The sequence below is a fragment of the Melopsittacus undulatus genome, chromosome 7 (genome assembly GCF_012275295.1).
Source record: "Melopsittacus undulatus isolate bMelUnd1 chromosome 7, bMelUnd1.mat.Z, whole genome shotgun sequence".
Lineage (NCBI taxonomy): Eukaryota > Metazoa > Chordata > Aves > Psittaciformes > Psittaculidae > Melopsittacus > Melopsittacus undulatus.
In genome coordinates this window covers 34,351,816-34,368,927 of record NC_047533.1, presented here as the reverse complement: position 1 = coordinate 34,368,927, position 17,112 = coordinate 34,351,816, and the positions used below count along the sequence as shown (strand labels likewise).

The following is a 17,112-nucleotide window of genomic DNA, read 5'->3' as shown; positions in this document are numbered from 1 at the left end:
AGGTGGTTGCCTTAATAATTTGGGAATATTAAAGTTGATTGCTTCTCTGTGATTCATATTGGCCTAAAAAGTAGAGTAAAATCTATGGTCAGTACTTACACACTTACATAACTATTCCATATACCCCCCAGAATGAAGCACTGCAGATCGTTTAGTAACAGTCTTTACATAATTTGGGTAGGTTACTGGCTGAATTCATAACATAGCCTTCATCTTCATCTCCGTACACTAGAAATTGGTTGTACTGCCAAAAAATTACAGCCTTACCTTGCTGCCTATGGAGGTCTTTGACAGGAAGTAAGACTAGTTGTTCTGACAGTATAAGCTCTGGACATTCTTTCATTTAGAAAAGTACAGGGGTTTTGTAGCTTCAAACATTGCTGCCAGAAACCAGAATCTGAAAAGCATACCTTAAGTAAAACATTCTCTTCTCATTGTGTACAGTACAGCCTGAAAGCAAAGCACTCTAGGGAAAGTACATGTTTACACAGATGAATCTTTTGCAGTTTCAGAAATACATGTAGTGCACTGCTGGGGCTCAAGAGTGGCACTGTAGCTGCACCCAAGTCCACAGCTGATTAGCATGGGTTTTCCCAGTCCTAGTCCCCAGCTTGCACCACAGGCAACCTAGCCTTGCTTGCTTGGTGGTGCTGTCCTAGATGAAAGTGCCTCTTGGATATGCTCTGGCTAACTGCCAGCTTCTCTCTTCAGAAGAGGTTGCCTGGTTATAAGAAAGCACCTACTCTCATATGATGTTACAGAAAACACAAAGATTTTTGAGCCCTGAAGGACAGACCCAAAGTCTGTTGGTGCCTTTGAAAATCACCCTTTAGAAGTACTTAAAGACTACCAGTGATGACAGCACCTGTGCATATCCACCGGTGAGCTCCCAGTAGTGGCTCCATGGTGAAAAGACAGATTTGTCTCTTGAGAGGTGTATTCATATTGCCAGAGGTTGTATTTCTCACCCCCAACCCCCAGTCAGTCCAGTGTAAGCATGTTTAGGGCTCTGGGTTTGGTTACTGAAGTGTTACCAGAATGAGTCCTTTTGTCTGTCCTGTTCTAAAGAGGTGAAATAAATACCTTGTGCATAGATGCTTCTGTTTTCTGTGAAGGTTACAACCATGCATTTTGATGCATCTAACAATCAGTCTGCATTGATATATGTGAAACTAGTGCTATAATGAAGAAGCTACTGCTGAGCTGTGGTGCATATTTTTGAGAAGCAGGAAGTGCTTCCGAAGGAAGCTGTAGGCACTTGTAAACTTGTTGCTACTACTAATAATAATAATGCAAAAATACAGTTGTTTGGACAGATGCATGTCTACAGTAATTTACCTTCACTGTGATAGATTTGTTAAGAGCCTGCCCCAGGTAAATGAAATCCATAGTGTATAATCTGCAGCCAGACAGTGAGTTGGCAGTACTTAATAACCATAGTTGGCTTCCTTGCATTCCTAAAGAGTCTGCTTACTCTTCATCTAGTAAGATCAAAGGTTGTCTTGGTTTAGGTATAGAATTTAAAAGGAGATGCTTATTCTAGTTGAAAAATTTTGCTAAGAATGACCTACATGTATATCAGCACTAAGGTTTTCTTATGATCTGTATCAATACAGCTGTATATATATGTGAATGTGCTTTATATCTCTGTTATGTACATTTTCACAGCTGAATCGAAGTGACAGTGACAGCTCAACACTAGCCAAAAAGTCTCTCTTTGTGAGAAATGCCACAGAACGGCGGAGCCTAAGAGTTAAACGGGTATGTGCTATGTTACTTGGACATGGTTTAAAACAAAGTATGGGGAGAGAAGGAATAACATGTCTTGAAATAAAGCATATCGTTTATTTCAGCAAAAGTGATGCAAGTACTACATGTGGTCGTGTAGTTCCCGGTTGAAATCTCACCACAGTTGTCTCAATGCTATGTCTTCCCCAATGAACCAAGCTGATGTTCTAGCTGTGGCTGAAGCCAGCAGCCAAACACTGGTGCTCAGCATCATGATGTTTACTGGTGAACTTTAGCTTGTTGCTGTCAGAGGAATGTGGTTTAAGGAACCCAGCTACTCCAAAGTGACCCAAGGTGGCTTATGCTACCAAAAGTCAACACCAGCAAAATGTACCTTGAGCAAATTTTGGTCAAAGTTTTAAAGATTCAGGTGCCCATTTAAAGAGGGTTTACTCTTCTCCAAGACTGAGTAGCAAAATGATTGAAGGACAAGAGAGCAAGGCTGTATTTCTCTTGCATGGAGTTCTTTCTTGCATAAGTTGAGAGCTCTATTTTAATCTTGATTGTAACTTTGAAAACACTTCAGAGAAGGGTTTTACCAGGTAGCAGGATTACATTTGGCATAAAGAAAGAAATACTGAATAGTCTGGGATGGCTTCTCATGCAAAAACTCACTGTTGAAGGATAGTAAGTAGCATGAAATATGCTAAAGAAATGCATTTTTACAGTGTTTGTAACAGTATGTATTTGCTTAGGCACTGAAAAAGGAAATGCTTATAAAAATAAATAGAGAGGTTGAAATCTCTGGGGAAGTCTGCATAGTGCTGTCCTGGGGAGCAGAATGGGTTTTTTGGTTTTAACTTGTAAATATATCATTGTACATCTGGTTGGAGAAACTTTCACATTCATTTTTAGCTAGTGCCTGAAGAAAAATTGCAGAATAGATGAATTTTTGGACTTGGATCTCATCATAGCAGCTTTCTGCTAAAGAAAAGCAAAACTATTTGAGCTTTTCTGACTGTATCATGTCAAAGCCTACATCAGCCTCTCTAGATAATAACTTTTATTGTTCTGTCTCCCAGCTGATTCAGCCTGTTTGCCAACCAATCATGCGAAGAGCTACACAAGAGTGCCCTGTACGCACTTCCCTTGACTTGGAGCTGGACCTCCAGGCATCACGCACAAGGCAGAATCGACTGAATGATGAGCTTCAGGCCTTGCGGGATCTTAAACAAAAGCTGGAGGAAATGAAAGGCAGAGGAGAGACAGATCTTCCCCTGTGTGTGCTAGAGGATGAACGATTCCAGAAACTCTTGAAACAGGCTGAAAAACAGGTATGAGCAGCATACAGATATTGTATGACTGAATGCACATAGACCCCTGCCTTTTCTGTAAATTTGTTAAAGAATTTGATTTCTAGTGTTAAAGATCTTTTTACAGAAGCTCACAATTGACTCAATACACTTCTGAATTGTATAGTGTAAACTATTTCTTTATTGGTCAATACTACAGTATTTAAACCTAGAATCTGACATACTAGTTTTCTAGTACTCTGTAAATACTTTGGCAATGCAGAGTAGAAACCCTATTACTTGGAGTAATAGCAGTGGTGTAATAAACCAGCATTTACTTAAAAGTTGATTTAAGATTCTCATGTGCCAGTCATACTTCTGGTTTTTGTCCTTCAGAATCAGGTGATTTGCAGCCTTCACAGAAATCGAGAGAGGCAGTGACTATTAGTTATAGTGGTAGGGGTATGTGGGAAAGGCAGTACTTCCGCTGTGGCGTATTTCCTTATGCAGGACATACTTGTTCTAGTTTTGGCAGATGAAAGCCAAATTCTATTCCCTATGTCATGGTCTCTAAAAATAATACAAGTATATATGCACTTTCTCTAAACTCTGTAAGGTAATTGGATACCCTTATGGATAAAAGACAATAAATAAGATAGAACAATTGAGAGGCAACAGTGACAAGTTGGAACATGGAAAATTCCAAGATGTATTAAAAAGTGGGAAGGTTGGTTGGTTGGTTTAAAATTGCAGAGGTGATCATACACTGGGATATGGGCCTACTGAGGTTGTTAGGAGAGGAAAAAAAAGGTTGGACAAAACAAAGCATTGTTTTATGATGTAAATATGCATTATGCCAGTAATTTAAACATTGTTCAGTTCTGGATAATAAGTTCAAACTGGATAATAAGGCTACAGGGAGTTGACAAGAATGGTCAGAGGAGGAAACAGCTTCTCTGTTAGGAGTGGCTAAGTAGCTACAACTGAAGTCTATAAAATAATGGGTGAGGTGGAGGAAAGCACTTAATCGTTGTCCTTTATAATACAGGAAGTAGGGAATTGAAGAAGTTGCACGTTAAAGGAAAGCAACCATAGCACAACATTTAGAAACTGTAAAAATGTTGTCTATGGAACATTGAGTGCTGCAAGTTTGTAGAGGTTTGAAAAGCAGTTTGATAAATTCATGGAGGAAAAATCCATCAGAGGTCATTAACCATAATGATATCACCTACTTCAAGAAGTCTGACTGATAGCTTAGGAAACAGAACTTTTTCCCAATATGTTCTCCCAGCTCTATGCTTATGCCCTGTTCTGTTCTCTCTTTTTGTCTCTCTTTCCTTGGCATCTGCTGTTGGCTATAGCTAGTGGAGTTCTAAAATGGCTGTAAAGTACTAGCAGAGCTTAGGTTGAGCATTAAGAGAGAAACCCATGGGCAAAATGGGATAAAACAGTGCAACATTTAAACATCACACAATATTAATCTGGGGTTTGACAGTGTGAATTCATTATAGTAATTTGATCTTTCTAAGTTGCAGCCCATAAAAATAGTAGTAGCTTTATATAAAAGGATAGCTACATTTTAGAAATTCATAGTTCATATCTAATGCTGGGTGCAGGATAGAAATGGTAATTTCTAATTGCTTATTTAAAACTGTTCCCACTCTAAAGCTATTCCCGCTAGAACAGAGTATGCCTCTGCAACATTTAATATTATAAATCCTTTGGATTTGTGCTTTCTTACTTCAGCTGGCTCTTTCAAGGCAGCAGATAGGTTTCTCATATTTTATACCTCTGGTGTCAGTGATCAGCACCATGACATACACTGCGATAAGGAATAAGGGTAATAATGTATGTTCCTAAAATATATGCAGGCTGCAGCATAGCATTCAAGTCCTTCTTAGAAGTCAGAACAAGGATCACAGCCACTCCACTGCTTGGAAGAGCACTTGCAAAGTTTCTGGAAATATTTCTACCATTAAAATTGTTGCAGCTTTCCCCTGTGGAGCAAAACAACCCTGAGAATACTGTACTCTGCTGTCAGTTTCCTCTTGGGTTAGTGAAACACAGCAGCCTAGAGAACATTGTCATAGATTATTTTTTAGATCCTGCAGGTATTATAATGGTGCAGACTAATGCAGCAGCTGGAAGTGCCACAGAAATTGAGTCTCAAGTGAAAAATGAAACCGCACATGTAGGGGACGTTGAAAATCAGTGGCTGCCTTCTAGCTTGTAGTTACTCTGCTTGAAGCCATATACACAGACTCGATACCTACCTACCACACCTTCCCAAGTACAAGTATGTAAAGCTCACCAGTACCTGCAGATCAGAAAACAGTAGGTAATTCTTTGCACCAGAAGCATTTTCTCTTGTTTAGGTTGCATTTTTGTGAGAAATCACACAGTATTTCAAAGTCTGAATCTTAAATCCTCATACAAGTAAGTTTTCAGACACCTCGTGTCCTGTGAAGGACTTCCTCTTTGTGTATGCTCAAAATAGATAACTATCTGTAAATGTCTTCATTTTGTTTCAGTGCATCTTCTGCGTAGAGGTGGTCTGCAATTAAGTCATTAATACCACAGATATGTTCTTGTTCCAGTGTTTTGGTATGCAGCACAGTTAGCAGTTTTTCTTTAGATTTGCCTTCTATACAAAAACCATTGAAGAGCAAGACAGGAATTAGCATTTCACCTTATTTCACCTAAGTAATTGTTATAGTGGTTCTTTGTTATCCCAGACTTAGGAATCTCTGCATCTGCACATAGCTGATCTGGCACTTATTTTTTGGCACTTATTAAATGTATGGCCAGTGTATTAGTCTGCTTTTCTGTGTTTCATATAGATGGAAGATTCACTGTCTTTATAAATCACCCAAGAAAGACAGTGTAAATTTAAAATTGGTCATGTACATACCTTCATATATGCATGCTCTTGGAGACATTGGGCTGAAATCAAAGTTTCTCTGAGAGCATCCTGAAAAAATAAAAGGATTAAAGAAACCCCCCATGGTTAGAGTATGAAAACAAGAGAAGTCTTCGTGCTGTTAACCTGAAATGCATTAGTCACAAGATTCTCATGTATAGTTAGGGAAAATATGAAAGATTTTGAAATATTGTATGTTTAGTGCTCTGATGATAAATATTAACTAGGGAAGCTGATAAAACATATGGCCATTGACATATGTAAAATTAAGACAGTAACAGTTGTCATTGCACATTTATGTTCACTAACAAGGAAAACGATATTTATAGGTTAACTTAATTTTAAAATCACACATACTTTGGAGCCAGGGGCTGAAGAAGTTAACAGCAGTACAAACTGACTGGAGTTTGAGTGAGTTTTTGAAAGGGTGGTGCTCTTTCATGTAAAACCCTTTCATACAGAACACTGGAGTGCGTTTCAACAGATAGAGGATACCACTGTCCTGCTGTGAATGGATTTCTATAGCTGCCCAGTATGGAACTGATAGTATGGACTAACTTTTTTGAATTAGCTGGTTTTGTTGTTTGGGAGTCTACTGGGTTGAATTCAGAACTAGAGACATGAACTCCTAACTTACAAACCAACTTTGAAGATCACTGGTTTTGGCTTGGGTGTGTGTGTTTTAATTTGAGGTAACAGAACAGCATTTTCGTGTCTGAGTGCCGAAGTCAAGCATAGAAAATTAACCTCTAAAGAACTTTTAAAATTGTTTAGAACATGAACTGCTTCTATTAAACCCTGATGGCTGGCAGAATTCAAAATACAGTACATGACTTCAGGGACTGTCAGACAAATGTCTAGAAATGAAGCTAAGTGAGCACACAAGGTGGCATTGCCTGTGCCATGCACCATACACACCATGTGTGACCATTTGTCTAAGAAATTGAGGTGACTGTCCACCTGAAAAGAGCTGTTCTTCACACTATCGGGAATTCAGAAACACTTGATAAGTCTTAACAAAACAAAACACAGCTCTTGATAACAGTGTGCTGCCAAAATGCTGGATGGTACAGCTGCAGTTGTCCTGTTGATGCAGCAGTGCTTGGTAGAGATGTATAATAGCACCAGCCATACTGAGGTGCAGAAATACTGCGACTTACTGGCAGCGATGTAGCTGCTCAACAGCACTCATGTCAAGGAAGATCTTTTATCTGTTGTCATCAGTAGTGTTTGGTTCACTTGCCTTGGCTTTTACAACCCCTCCAGTGCAAATGAAAGAAGCGTCCCATACAAAAGTGTTGTGTCATGAATAAAAGCACAAAAGTTTATGCATATTAACTTCACTAGCAAGGTCAGTAAAACTTGAAAGTTTGTTTTGAGAGCACACCTTCTCTGGTTTTTGTCTGTAATTTTAAAGTAGGTATAGGGAACTTTCCTAAGAGCTTTCATCAGGAAATAGAAGAACATTACATGGGAAAGGAATGACTGTCTCCCAGTTATAAAGATACTTGGGTAGATAACATCTGTTCATACGAATTTAGGTATTGTCTAACTGTGGCCCTAAGACAAATCTCATCAAAATCTACAATACCCTAGTAGCCACCTGTGATGATGTGGGATTTGCTCTGTTTATTTGAATTTTTCTCTCTTTTTTCTTTTTTTCAAGGAAAAGCTCTCTTATTTTGTGCCCATGGCTTACTTTGTGATGTCAGTCTGTCTTTCTGACCCTTTGTATAGAGATTTTCATAGAATCATTTAGGTTGGAAAAGACCTTTAAGATCAAATCCAAATGTAAACCTAACCCTGCCAAGTGTTTTGCTTGATGAAGAATAATTTGTCATTTCCTTGAAATGAGTAGTTGTTCATTATTAGCAAAATAGTTATTTTTCCTGTTTACAGGCTGAACAGTCAAAAGAAGAACAGAAACAAGGTTTAAGTGCCGAGAAATTGATGAGGAAAGCCTCTAAGGATGTATGCCGGTTACGGGAGCAGAGCCAGAAAGTGCCACTGCAGGTGCAGTCATTCAGGTAGGGCCTGTTCTGCTTTTCACTCTCTTTTTAATGTAGTGAAGTAACACAAATTATTTCTAAGCTTAAAGAGACAAGCCTTGTAATGTTGGTCAAAAATCTACACACCTTTGAATTGCAAGAAACCTTATATGTTTTTAATATAGCTCTGAGTTGGAATTTCAGAGGACTTGGGCCTTGGTATTACTCATGTGGCAGCAGTGGCAATATTTAGCTGAGCTGTGGTGGCAAGGAAATGGAGTGAAAAGTTTCATACCTCTGTGGATAAGCACGTGTGTGACCATTGCCACAGCTTACCTCACCCACAGCAGATTCACAGTGGGCTCAAAGTCATGGGATCTTTCCCGGTGATGGCAGGTGCCTCAAGCAAATCACCCTGCAGGGAGAGGTAGAACAGTATACATCTTATGATTAACCACTACTTGTGCCTTGCTCAAGACTTAGTATTCAAGAAAAATCTTGAGTCCCTCCTGCTTTGTTTCTCTCCTCCTTTTGGTTGTGGGAACAGCAACCAATCACATGAAGCAACATCAAGTTTTCCTGCTTAGCATAAGCCACAATGAACACTTTGTATCTCATGCCTTAATTCTAACTCATCTAAATTCCCAAAGTAAGTGGCAGACTACCAGCCCAGAGGCCACACTTTCGTATGAAAATCTGAAAACTCCAATGTGCACTCTTCCACACAGGAACAGTGTGGAATTTACACTATTTGTCACTAACTGATATTCTTAAAGCTTGGCTTCTGGGTCCTGTATAGGGAACTTAAGTCAGCTACTAATAACTGTGAGGATTTTTTTTTTCCTTTTTAACCCAGTCTATCATGAGCAGCTTGAGAAATCCATGAGCAGATAGGGGCCTGTGAGACCTATATTTCAAACCACAATTGTAAATGATGCAGAACCAAAGCAAGAAAGGAAAGGGGTTTCTTAGCAAAGAAGTGTTAAAGCTGAGCTATTTATTCTCAGTATGAAATGTGGGACATTTTCAAACAGTTTTCACTTTCTGTGTAAGTGTTGACAAAATTTCGGTCAGTGCTGGTCATTTAACAGTCATCACAAACAGACTGCTGCCCAAGTTTACAGGAATGTGTAATAGTGCTCAAGACGTCATTCCCCTGCAAGAGGGGTATCATAAGACACTATTCTCCTTTATCTTCTGATAACCACACAACTAGCTGAGGACTCCAGTTTATGCAGTTGATTATGCTCTGAGCTCGCATTTTTGATGGGAATTCAAGCATCACCAGTGGAAGGCATGGTTTAGTCTACTGGGCAAGTAGCTACCTCCTAAGGCTGAACTGTAGAGGCCCCACTAGTTGGATTTGTTACACTGCTGTGGCCTCACAGCATAACCATGCAGAGGCATTTTTGAAGCTCTCAAGAAGAATAACTCTTCTGAGCTTTAACTTTTAAGCCCCAAATACTTATCATCTGTTTTGTAGGCTGCTGGCAGACAGGCTTTTGTAAACCTGTTATGCCTCAGTAAGCTCTCGGTTCATAGGAGACAGAAATGGTAACAGCACAGGGAAGCAACTAGAGAAGGGGTTGACAACTCTGCTTCTGAGTATTGCCCAGACCCAGTTATTTTATTACCCCCCCTTTTCCCAAGTCAGGATAAAATGTTTTATTTTGCCTTTTTGTCCACCCAGTGCAATATCATCATAGGAAATCAGTGACTAGATTAGTATTTGAGCCTGATCACTGCAGTTACTAATGAAATACTGCTTTATACATAAATCTGCCTAAGAAGGGAATTATGTCAGAATGCCACGTTTGCTGTAAATAGATTCACTGTGTGTATTTTCCTCACTGTATATTTTCCAAACCTGTATTTTAAAGAACAATGCTGTAGCATTAGCAACTCTACAGCAGATGACATTGGAGTCATGCCATAAATAGTAAAATAACTTGTTTTCCTTTATAATTTCAGGGAGAAGATAGCATACTTCACAAGAGCAAAGATCAGTATACCAGCCCTTCCAGCTGATGATGTGTAATTACGCATTTTCATTGAAGTGTTTTTCCACTTGCTCATCTCTTTTCAGATGAACTTAGTAGTTCCAGTGACCTGCTTTGAAAGATCTTCTATTTTACACTCACTATTGATACATTTATTTGTAAGATACAGTGAATTGAATTGTTGTATGCTTAAAAAATGGCAACCCCTCCTCCCCCCCCCGAACAACTGGAAAAACCAAAGTAGATTAATTTTGGTATACTGATGTTGATTTTGTACAGTTTGTATGTATTGCATGTGTTTTTATTTTGTAAAGATGGAACAAAGGCAGTACTAAGCATGTATCCTGTTGAACTGCACTGTGTTGAGAAATATTACGTTCAACAGAAGATTGTTTATCTTTTCACTATTTTCATGTGAGCAGACTGTGAAGATGGCTGATTTGCCATGCAATATTTTTGTACAAGAGTGTGACTTTTATAGTTTAAAGTTAACCACAAGAGTAAGCTCCTTTCAAAAACATCAAGGCTGCCTCACAACAGCTGCTAATTAAATTCATCACTTGCATTGGAATTTTGTTTCTGAAAACAGTTTTTTGTGTTTTAATGTTTTGTAGGAAGAGACAAAGTTCAGTTTAGTTTATGAATGTACAGTACGTTAACCTGCACTAAAAGGTTTCTTGCATCTGCGGGAGAGTGAGAAAGGCAAGGCAGACAAGTAACCCTAAAAACTTACTATGAGACTACCAAAAGGGGCAGCTGCTTTCTGAACTGGAAGCTAAATCAAATTCACTATACCAACATTGGAATTACAATAGTCATATTCACTGCACACTTAAAAATGAGAGTTCCTCTATCTTAATCTTTTGTCCTAGAGGCTTTCTTATTGCCAACTAGGAATACCTAAAAGTGTTTGTTAGGTTTACAAATATGAAGAAGTTTCATTAAAGTATTTGTACCAGCAGAAAAACCTGTCACGTACTAACTCAGACATCAGAATTCTTGTTGGTAAGGTAAACCCTTCCTGAAAAGGAAAAGCTCCTCACTAGAAGTCTTCACATGTTTCGGTACAATAAATAACATTTTATAGATACACGTTGACCCTGTATGCAGTTGAGGGTGCACAGGTTTACTAAACAGATGTTGCAAGTTCATCTTACATGAAGCAGCCTGCTAGGAGGAAGCATAGACTTGGATGCATTCTTTTAGAAGCACAGAACATTATATGTAGGCATTCAAAAAGCCCTGCCTTGGTAAAGCAGTTGGCGTCTTATTTTCTGTGGGTACTGTGTGAGGAGGTGGACACTGCAGAAAAAATGAGTTCATTTTCTACTTAAACTGTTGCACTGGGATGCACTGGCTAAAGTTTTCTTCCTCAGCAAGCCACGGACTTCATCTTTCAAAAAGGCTGTAATTACTTGGTAAGAAAATGGAAGCAAATACAACCACAACATGGTAGCAGCTGCCTTAAATTCAAAGTGACAATTCTGTGACAAGAGGTCTGTGCAACACCCAAGGGTTTTCTTATGCACAAATAACATCAGATCACTTAAACGTACAGCCAAACATGCCAGTTTGGGCAAGAGGACTGACTGAACATCCTTTGTGAATGCCCCATTTGGTTTTTGTTTCTTGGGTTTGAGATAACATTAATGTTTTGAAAGGTCAATTTAAAAAAAAAACAAATCTGGAATTATTTAATGTAGAGGTGAAATGAAGGTTGACAGTTTCAACTTCTCCATTTGATTATATGAGTTGTTTGTAGAATGATGTTTAGATGTGTACTTTATGATTTTTCTTTTATTTATTTACAGTCTTATTTATGTTCTGTTTAATATAGTTCAGTTCTGGCCATAAAAATATTTGACATTAAGGATATTGTAAAAAATATTTAGAGCTGTCAGAGCTGTCTTGAGCTGCCCCATGAGCTGTTTCTCCTCATGTGTTGGAATAATAGTCAGAAAAGAAGTATTATCATCTTCATTTGTAAGCATGAAGTGAGGTCAAAATTTAAGGAGTGCTGGCTTTAGCTTGCAAAACTCATTTGAAGATGAGAGACTTCTACATATTCATGCTCCTTGTTTTCCAGATCGGTAAAGTTGAACATGTTTATAGGAGGCTTTTAACATTTCTGGAGTTTTGGGTTTTTTTTTTTTAACTAATTTGGATTATTCACACTTGAAACACTCGATAGAATAAGCTAAAATAGTCCATACAGGTAAAGCTCCATCAGTTTAAAATTATAAATATTACTCTTGAAGTGGAATTTATTCTGCACAGCAGGGTATAACGAATGTAATTTGTTCTATTTCCAGGTACCAATGTCACTACAGTTGCATATATCAAAATCTAAATATCACTGGTACAATAATATTTAGCCAAATTAGCAAAATTTAGCAGAAAATGTAATAGAACACAAATCAAATAATTAAGATTTTTTTTTACTATTGCTATGTTTATACTGTATTAAATATCAAATGCTCAGGACTGAACTAAGTATTTAATCAGGTTATATTCTGAATGTGTTTCTATTCTAATTTTGTCTGTAAAAGTATGCAAGTACATCACATAGATTAACTTGTCTCTGCACTTTCCATGTGTTTCAGTGATTGGAAAATACATTTTTTTTAACAAAGTTCTTTGCCAGACCACTGTTTTATTTAATTCTTTTATTGCTGTTCTATGTCTCTCTCTGCTTTTTGCATAAACAGATGGCTGCTGCAGCTTTGTCTATGTAAAAATCATTGCAATTTATAGAAGGCTGACATCAATCAATGCTGAGCCTTAGGATAAGTTAAACTGATTCATATGCTTGAAGCTAGCTCTTTACATTCATTAAGTAAAATCTGCAGTAGCAATGGATAAAGTCAACTCTCCACTGGACATCTCATTATTATTGGGGAATACTGGATTTCCCTGGGGAGAGATTGTGCATGGATACATTCAGTCGTTCTCTCTCTCTGGAGTACAGTATATTACATGACATTATGCCTGAGAACATTTAGTTTATTGTGACTGATACAGGTCCAGGGAACTTCATCCAAGGTTGTCCTGTATCAGGTTTTGTAATGCATGTTGAACTGACACGACAAACTTTCAGGACTTCAGCTACTATTATGTTTTGTACAAAATACATTGTTTAAAGCGGCCCCAGTAGGAGTTGTGCTGTTTAAAATACAGTCAAGTCTCCATGCATGCCTAGAGATTAAGAATTTTATACTTATTTACCCTAAAACACCAAGCAAGCAAAACCCCTACAAAACCAAAACGTGCAATTGATCAAATTTTAGGGGAACAGAGCAGTGACTTATATCTCCATAGCTCATCAATTAGTGTAATTAAAATTGAAGGTAAGCAGTGATTAAAGGAACTACTTTGTAAGAAGCAATCCCTCCCCTCAGTCTCCTGAACAGTTACCTGTCAGTTCAGCAGACATTTCTTGCTGTAATGCAAGAGTAAAATCTGAAAACCTGGTATCTTCCCTTTTCAAAGACATCCAGTTTCCAGATGTTGATGAGTGTCTTGCACATCTGCCATGGCATCCAGTTCTGGTCATTTACAGTCAGGTGAGCAGCAGATTGGGAAGAGGAGATCCCCCCAGATTTATAAAAAAAAAATACACCAAACTAATCACAGAATAGTACACCCCTTATTTCCCATCTGGGCACAACCTCCGGGATGTCTTTATCCCAACATTCCTGGATTATGGTACAGGCAGCCCAAGAAACAGACGAAGGCCAAAACTCCAACCACGCACAGAAATATTCCTTCAAGCAGTAACAGCTGTTTCTTTAGCTTCAGCTCTGTACTCTCCATCCTTAGGCAGTACAGATCAAGACTACAGATCACAAGGCTCAGAAAATCCTAGTCCATATAATGTAGGTACTAAAATCCTAGAAAACTGTAATTCTAGAGGCAAAACTAGGAAATCAGTAAAATCTTCACACTGTGTTCTTCCTATGGCTTGGACTGTACAGATTTGCCATAGTCCCATGGTCCAAAGCTCCAGTACATTTTTAAGTCTAAGTTGTGATTTTTCCAGTCTGCTGAATAGTTACAGGTACCAAGTAAAATCCATCCTTGTACAGACAACAGCAATCCAACTAGCTGTAGCCTGTAGATCAAGTTCAATTTTAGCAGCCACAGAACTGCTGCACCATTTGCTTTTGCAGACTCAGTTCTTTGTCATCTTGAACATAAGCGAAAGTTAATGCTTTAGAAAGCATGGACTACTCTTCCTCCTCCTGCTCCGTGTTGCCTGTTTCCAGTTGCAGTGTTTGGGGGACAGGGACATAGTGTGGTAAACCAGTAGCTGAAGGGTGCAGCCACAACTGGGTTTTCTTTGGGTTTCTTATTTTGTTTTGGGTTTTAGATAATGCATATATTTTGCTTTCCATCAACCTGCTAAATCATTAACAGCAGTTCTCCTAGATCCAGCATCTCACCAGTCATTTTTAGATGAAGTTTTAATACTATATTGATGCAGATGAAGCTATCTGCCTTGGAGCCAGTTAAGCATCAGTTGTTTAAACTCCAAGGTTTCAGAACAACATGTTGCTGTAAATGAATGGAGTTTAAGGAGCTTTGACAGGATACCTGATGCTTTAATACCTGTACCAGAAGAAGTTAACATAAGGATTTATAGAGCAACATTTCTCAACCTATTTTGGGAGCCTAAAGTATGAAGGTGCCAGAAACACTCAGAATAATTTGCATGGGCAGCTTAATGTGCTAGACAGGGGAAACACAACTTACTTGCTGGGTATGGAGCACCCACACTCAAACACCCCATGCACAAAAAGACATCTGCAAAGCTCACTTAGAGTTATAGAAACCTACAGTCTTCTGAGCACAACGATTTTCGAGTACGCAGAAAGATAATTTGATGCGATGCATGTATTTAGACTGTTTAGGATGTGAAAACTCAAGTTTGTACAGCACTGCATTAGGCAAGTGGAAAACTGCAACAAGGAATCAAGCATTGAGGCTCATTTAATCAGTTACATATGAAAAGGAAGCACATTTTGGTTAAAAGCCAAGCTGTAAAGGGAACATGCATATTCATTTTCAGGATTTTACAGTGCAGTTGAGAAAGCAAAAGCACCTTTTCTGTGCAGTCTATGAAAATTTCAGCGTTCAGCTGTGAAACAAAGTTTTAAACAGTTCTGCATGTGAGAAAACACATCACCTTCCAATACCAGTTAAGGAGAAAGCAGGCATAAGTTTAGGAAATCAGCTAGGTAACAAAGAGTCCTTTGAATTTCTACTGGAACAAGCATCTGACTTGCACTGGGGTTTGAAAAAGATAGGGCAGTCTTTCTGTTCTGCATAAAACCTTCCATTTTAAGGCCTAGTTTCAGTTTCCAAGTGTTGACACTGATCTTGCTGCTCTGCTACTGTGTAATGGACCGAAGACGGATGGACTTCAGTTGAACAGATTGTGCAATTAAGTAGGGATCCTCCTAAGATAAGACAAAACCCAGCAAGCCAGCCAACAAATAATGCTTCCCCAAAATCCCACCTGGGAACAATATCTGGTATATTCTCATCCCAAAATTCCTGGACTGTGGAATGGGCAACCCAAGAAACCGGGACAATAGCTGTAATCCCCGATATCCAGAAGAGCATTCCTCCAAACAGCAACAGCCGTTTCTTTTGTCCCTGTTGTCTTTCACCAATTTTCAAACAGTCCAACCCAAATCCTGAGAGCAAGAGGCCAAAAAGCCCCGATCCATTGGAAAAAACCATCAAAATCCTAGAAATCCGGAGCTCTGGAGGCAAAGCTAGGAAAGAATCAAAGTCCTTGCACTGCATACCCCCTTCTTCCTGGACAACACAAGCTTGCCAGAGTCCCATGGTCCAGATCTCCAGTTCATTCAGGTCCAAGTTAAGATTTTTCCACTGGGGTAAATAAGTGGTGAGACAGGACAGGACCCATCCCAACAGAGAGACCAGTATGCCACTTAATTGCATCACTGGTTGATAAAGCAAGGCCATTATGAGAGCAGAGTCCTAAAAGCTTGAGGAGGAAAGGTCTCCCCAGCAGACCTGTAACAACCACTGCCTTGCGTGATGGTGGAAGCTATGATTATTTTAGTTCTCTGCTGCCCAAAATATAAGCACTTGCTATTAACCCTTTGTGAGCTCTGAAACACTTTTTTGTTCTTTGCGAATATAAAGTTTCACGTAAAGGAGGAAGGACTTCACTAAACCATGAGTTAGTCTTTCCGATAAGGATTTGATCTGGTACCTTCCAATTTGCTTGGTAAAATTATATCCCAATGCCTGATGATTACAAGCCTGAGGATGAACAAAGAGGGCTCTATGACCCCTCACCCTAAAACACAACAGAAATCTTTGTGCTTCAATACGGATTAATTAGATTTTAAGTGGTGATAAAAAGGCTGCTCTGTGTACAACAGGACTTCATTGTAATAGCTAAATTTGAGATTTCAGGGATGTAAATCAAGGCCTTGTAAAGAAAGGTAGACTGTTTGCCTATAATCTTTATTCTTCGACTTCCTCAACATACATAATAGCTTATCTTCCACTGCCCTGTTTTATGTCCCAGCACTGTAAAAGACACTTTGTAAGAGATCCTTATGTTTCACATTTTCTACATTCACTTCTTTTAAAATGGGCTTTGTTTTGACTGACTCTTATGAGGAAAAGGAGAAGGGTATGGTGAAAGTACCGTAAAAAACGAAATCCTAGACATCCCTGCCCCATAATGAACCCAGACAGATCACCAGCCAGCATAAACTTTACTTGCCCCAGGACTTCAACAACGCCGTGGTAGCAGCTTACACCAGCTCAGTGTCCCCTTTCCTAGAGACTACATCCCAGATGGCAGAGAGTGTATGCACTTAGTTTCTAACAACATTTGGCACTCAGTGATCCCAAGGCCAGGAATGCCTAGTACCTTTTTGATCAAAGCAAGATACCATTATGCCACTACCCCATTAGGAAACCCTTCTTTTTAACTGCTCTCATATCTGCTACACTTGTTCTTGTCTACAGGGTCAGCAAGGAGAACATGTGCCTGCTGTTCCCCACTCAGATGTAACAGCATGGCCTGTATGGGAGAGAGCTGAGTAGTACGAAGACATGCACATGTGTACGACTCAGAAATGTTTTCCAGTCTTTCTTGACTTTATTTCCTAGACGAGATAGTATCTCCTCAGTTG

General features: G+C 39.0%; 3 protein-coding genes across 4 annotated transcripts in view; 1 reads left to right on the top strand and 2 right to left on the bottom strand.

The window, feature by feature from the left end:
* The window catches only part of WWC2 (WW and C2 domain containing 2), a 108,059-nt gene extending 95,499 nt beyond the window's left edge, over positions 1 to 12,560 (top strand). For both annotated transcript variants that reach the window (XM_031048939.2, XM_031048941.2), the window contains 4 exons: positions 1,669 to 1,761; positions 2,811 to 3,062; positions 7,840 to 7,967; positions 9,900 to 12,560. In XM_031048939.2, coding sequence (XP_030904799.1) covers positions 1,669 to 1,761; positions 2,811 to 3,062; positions 7,840 to 7,967; positions 9,900 to 9,966 — 540 coding nt within the window. In that variant the 3' untranslated portion in view covers positions 9,967 to 12,560. The remainder of the gene's footprint in view (positions 1 to 1,668; positions 1,762 to 2,810; positions 3,063 to 7,839; positions 7,968 to 9,899) is intronic.
* Positions 12,561 to 13,551: 991 nt separating this feature from the next.
* LOC101870838 (putative claudin-24) lies at positions 13,552 to 14,717 on the bottom strand. The gene is given in 5 exon segments (XM_005155118.1): positions 13,552 to 13,654; positions 13,656 to 13,786; positions 13,788 to 13,940; positions 13,943 to 14,088; positions 14,681 to 14,717. Coding segments are annotated over 5 exon segments (570 nt in total).
* Positions 14,718 to 15,268: 551 nt separating this feature from the next.
* Positions 15,269 to 15,922, bottom strand: LOC101867927 (claudin-22). The gene has a single exon (XM_005149031.1). The coding sequence runs from the start codon at positions 15,920 to 15,922 to the stop codon at positions 15,269 to 15,271; it is 654 nt and encodes a 217-aa protein (XP_005149088.1).
* Positions 15,923 to 17,112: the final 1,190 nt, after the last annotated feature.

Excerpts from the sequence above, each read along its gene's own strand:
- LOC101867927 (XM_005149031.1), bottom strand. The coding sequence starts at position 15,922 with ATGGCCTTGCTTTATCAACCAGTGATGCAATTAAGTGGCATACTGGTC.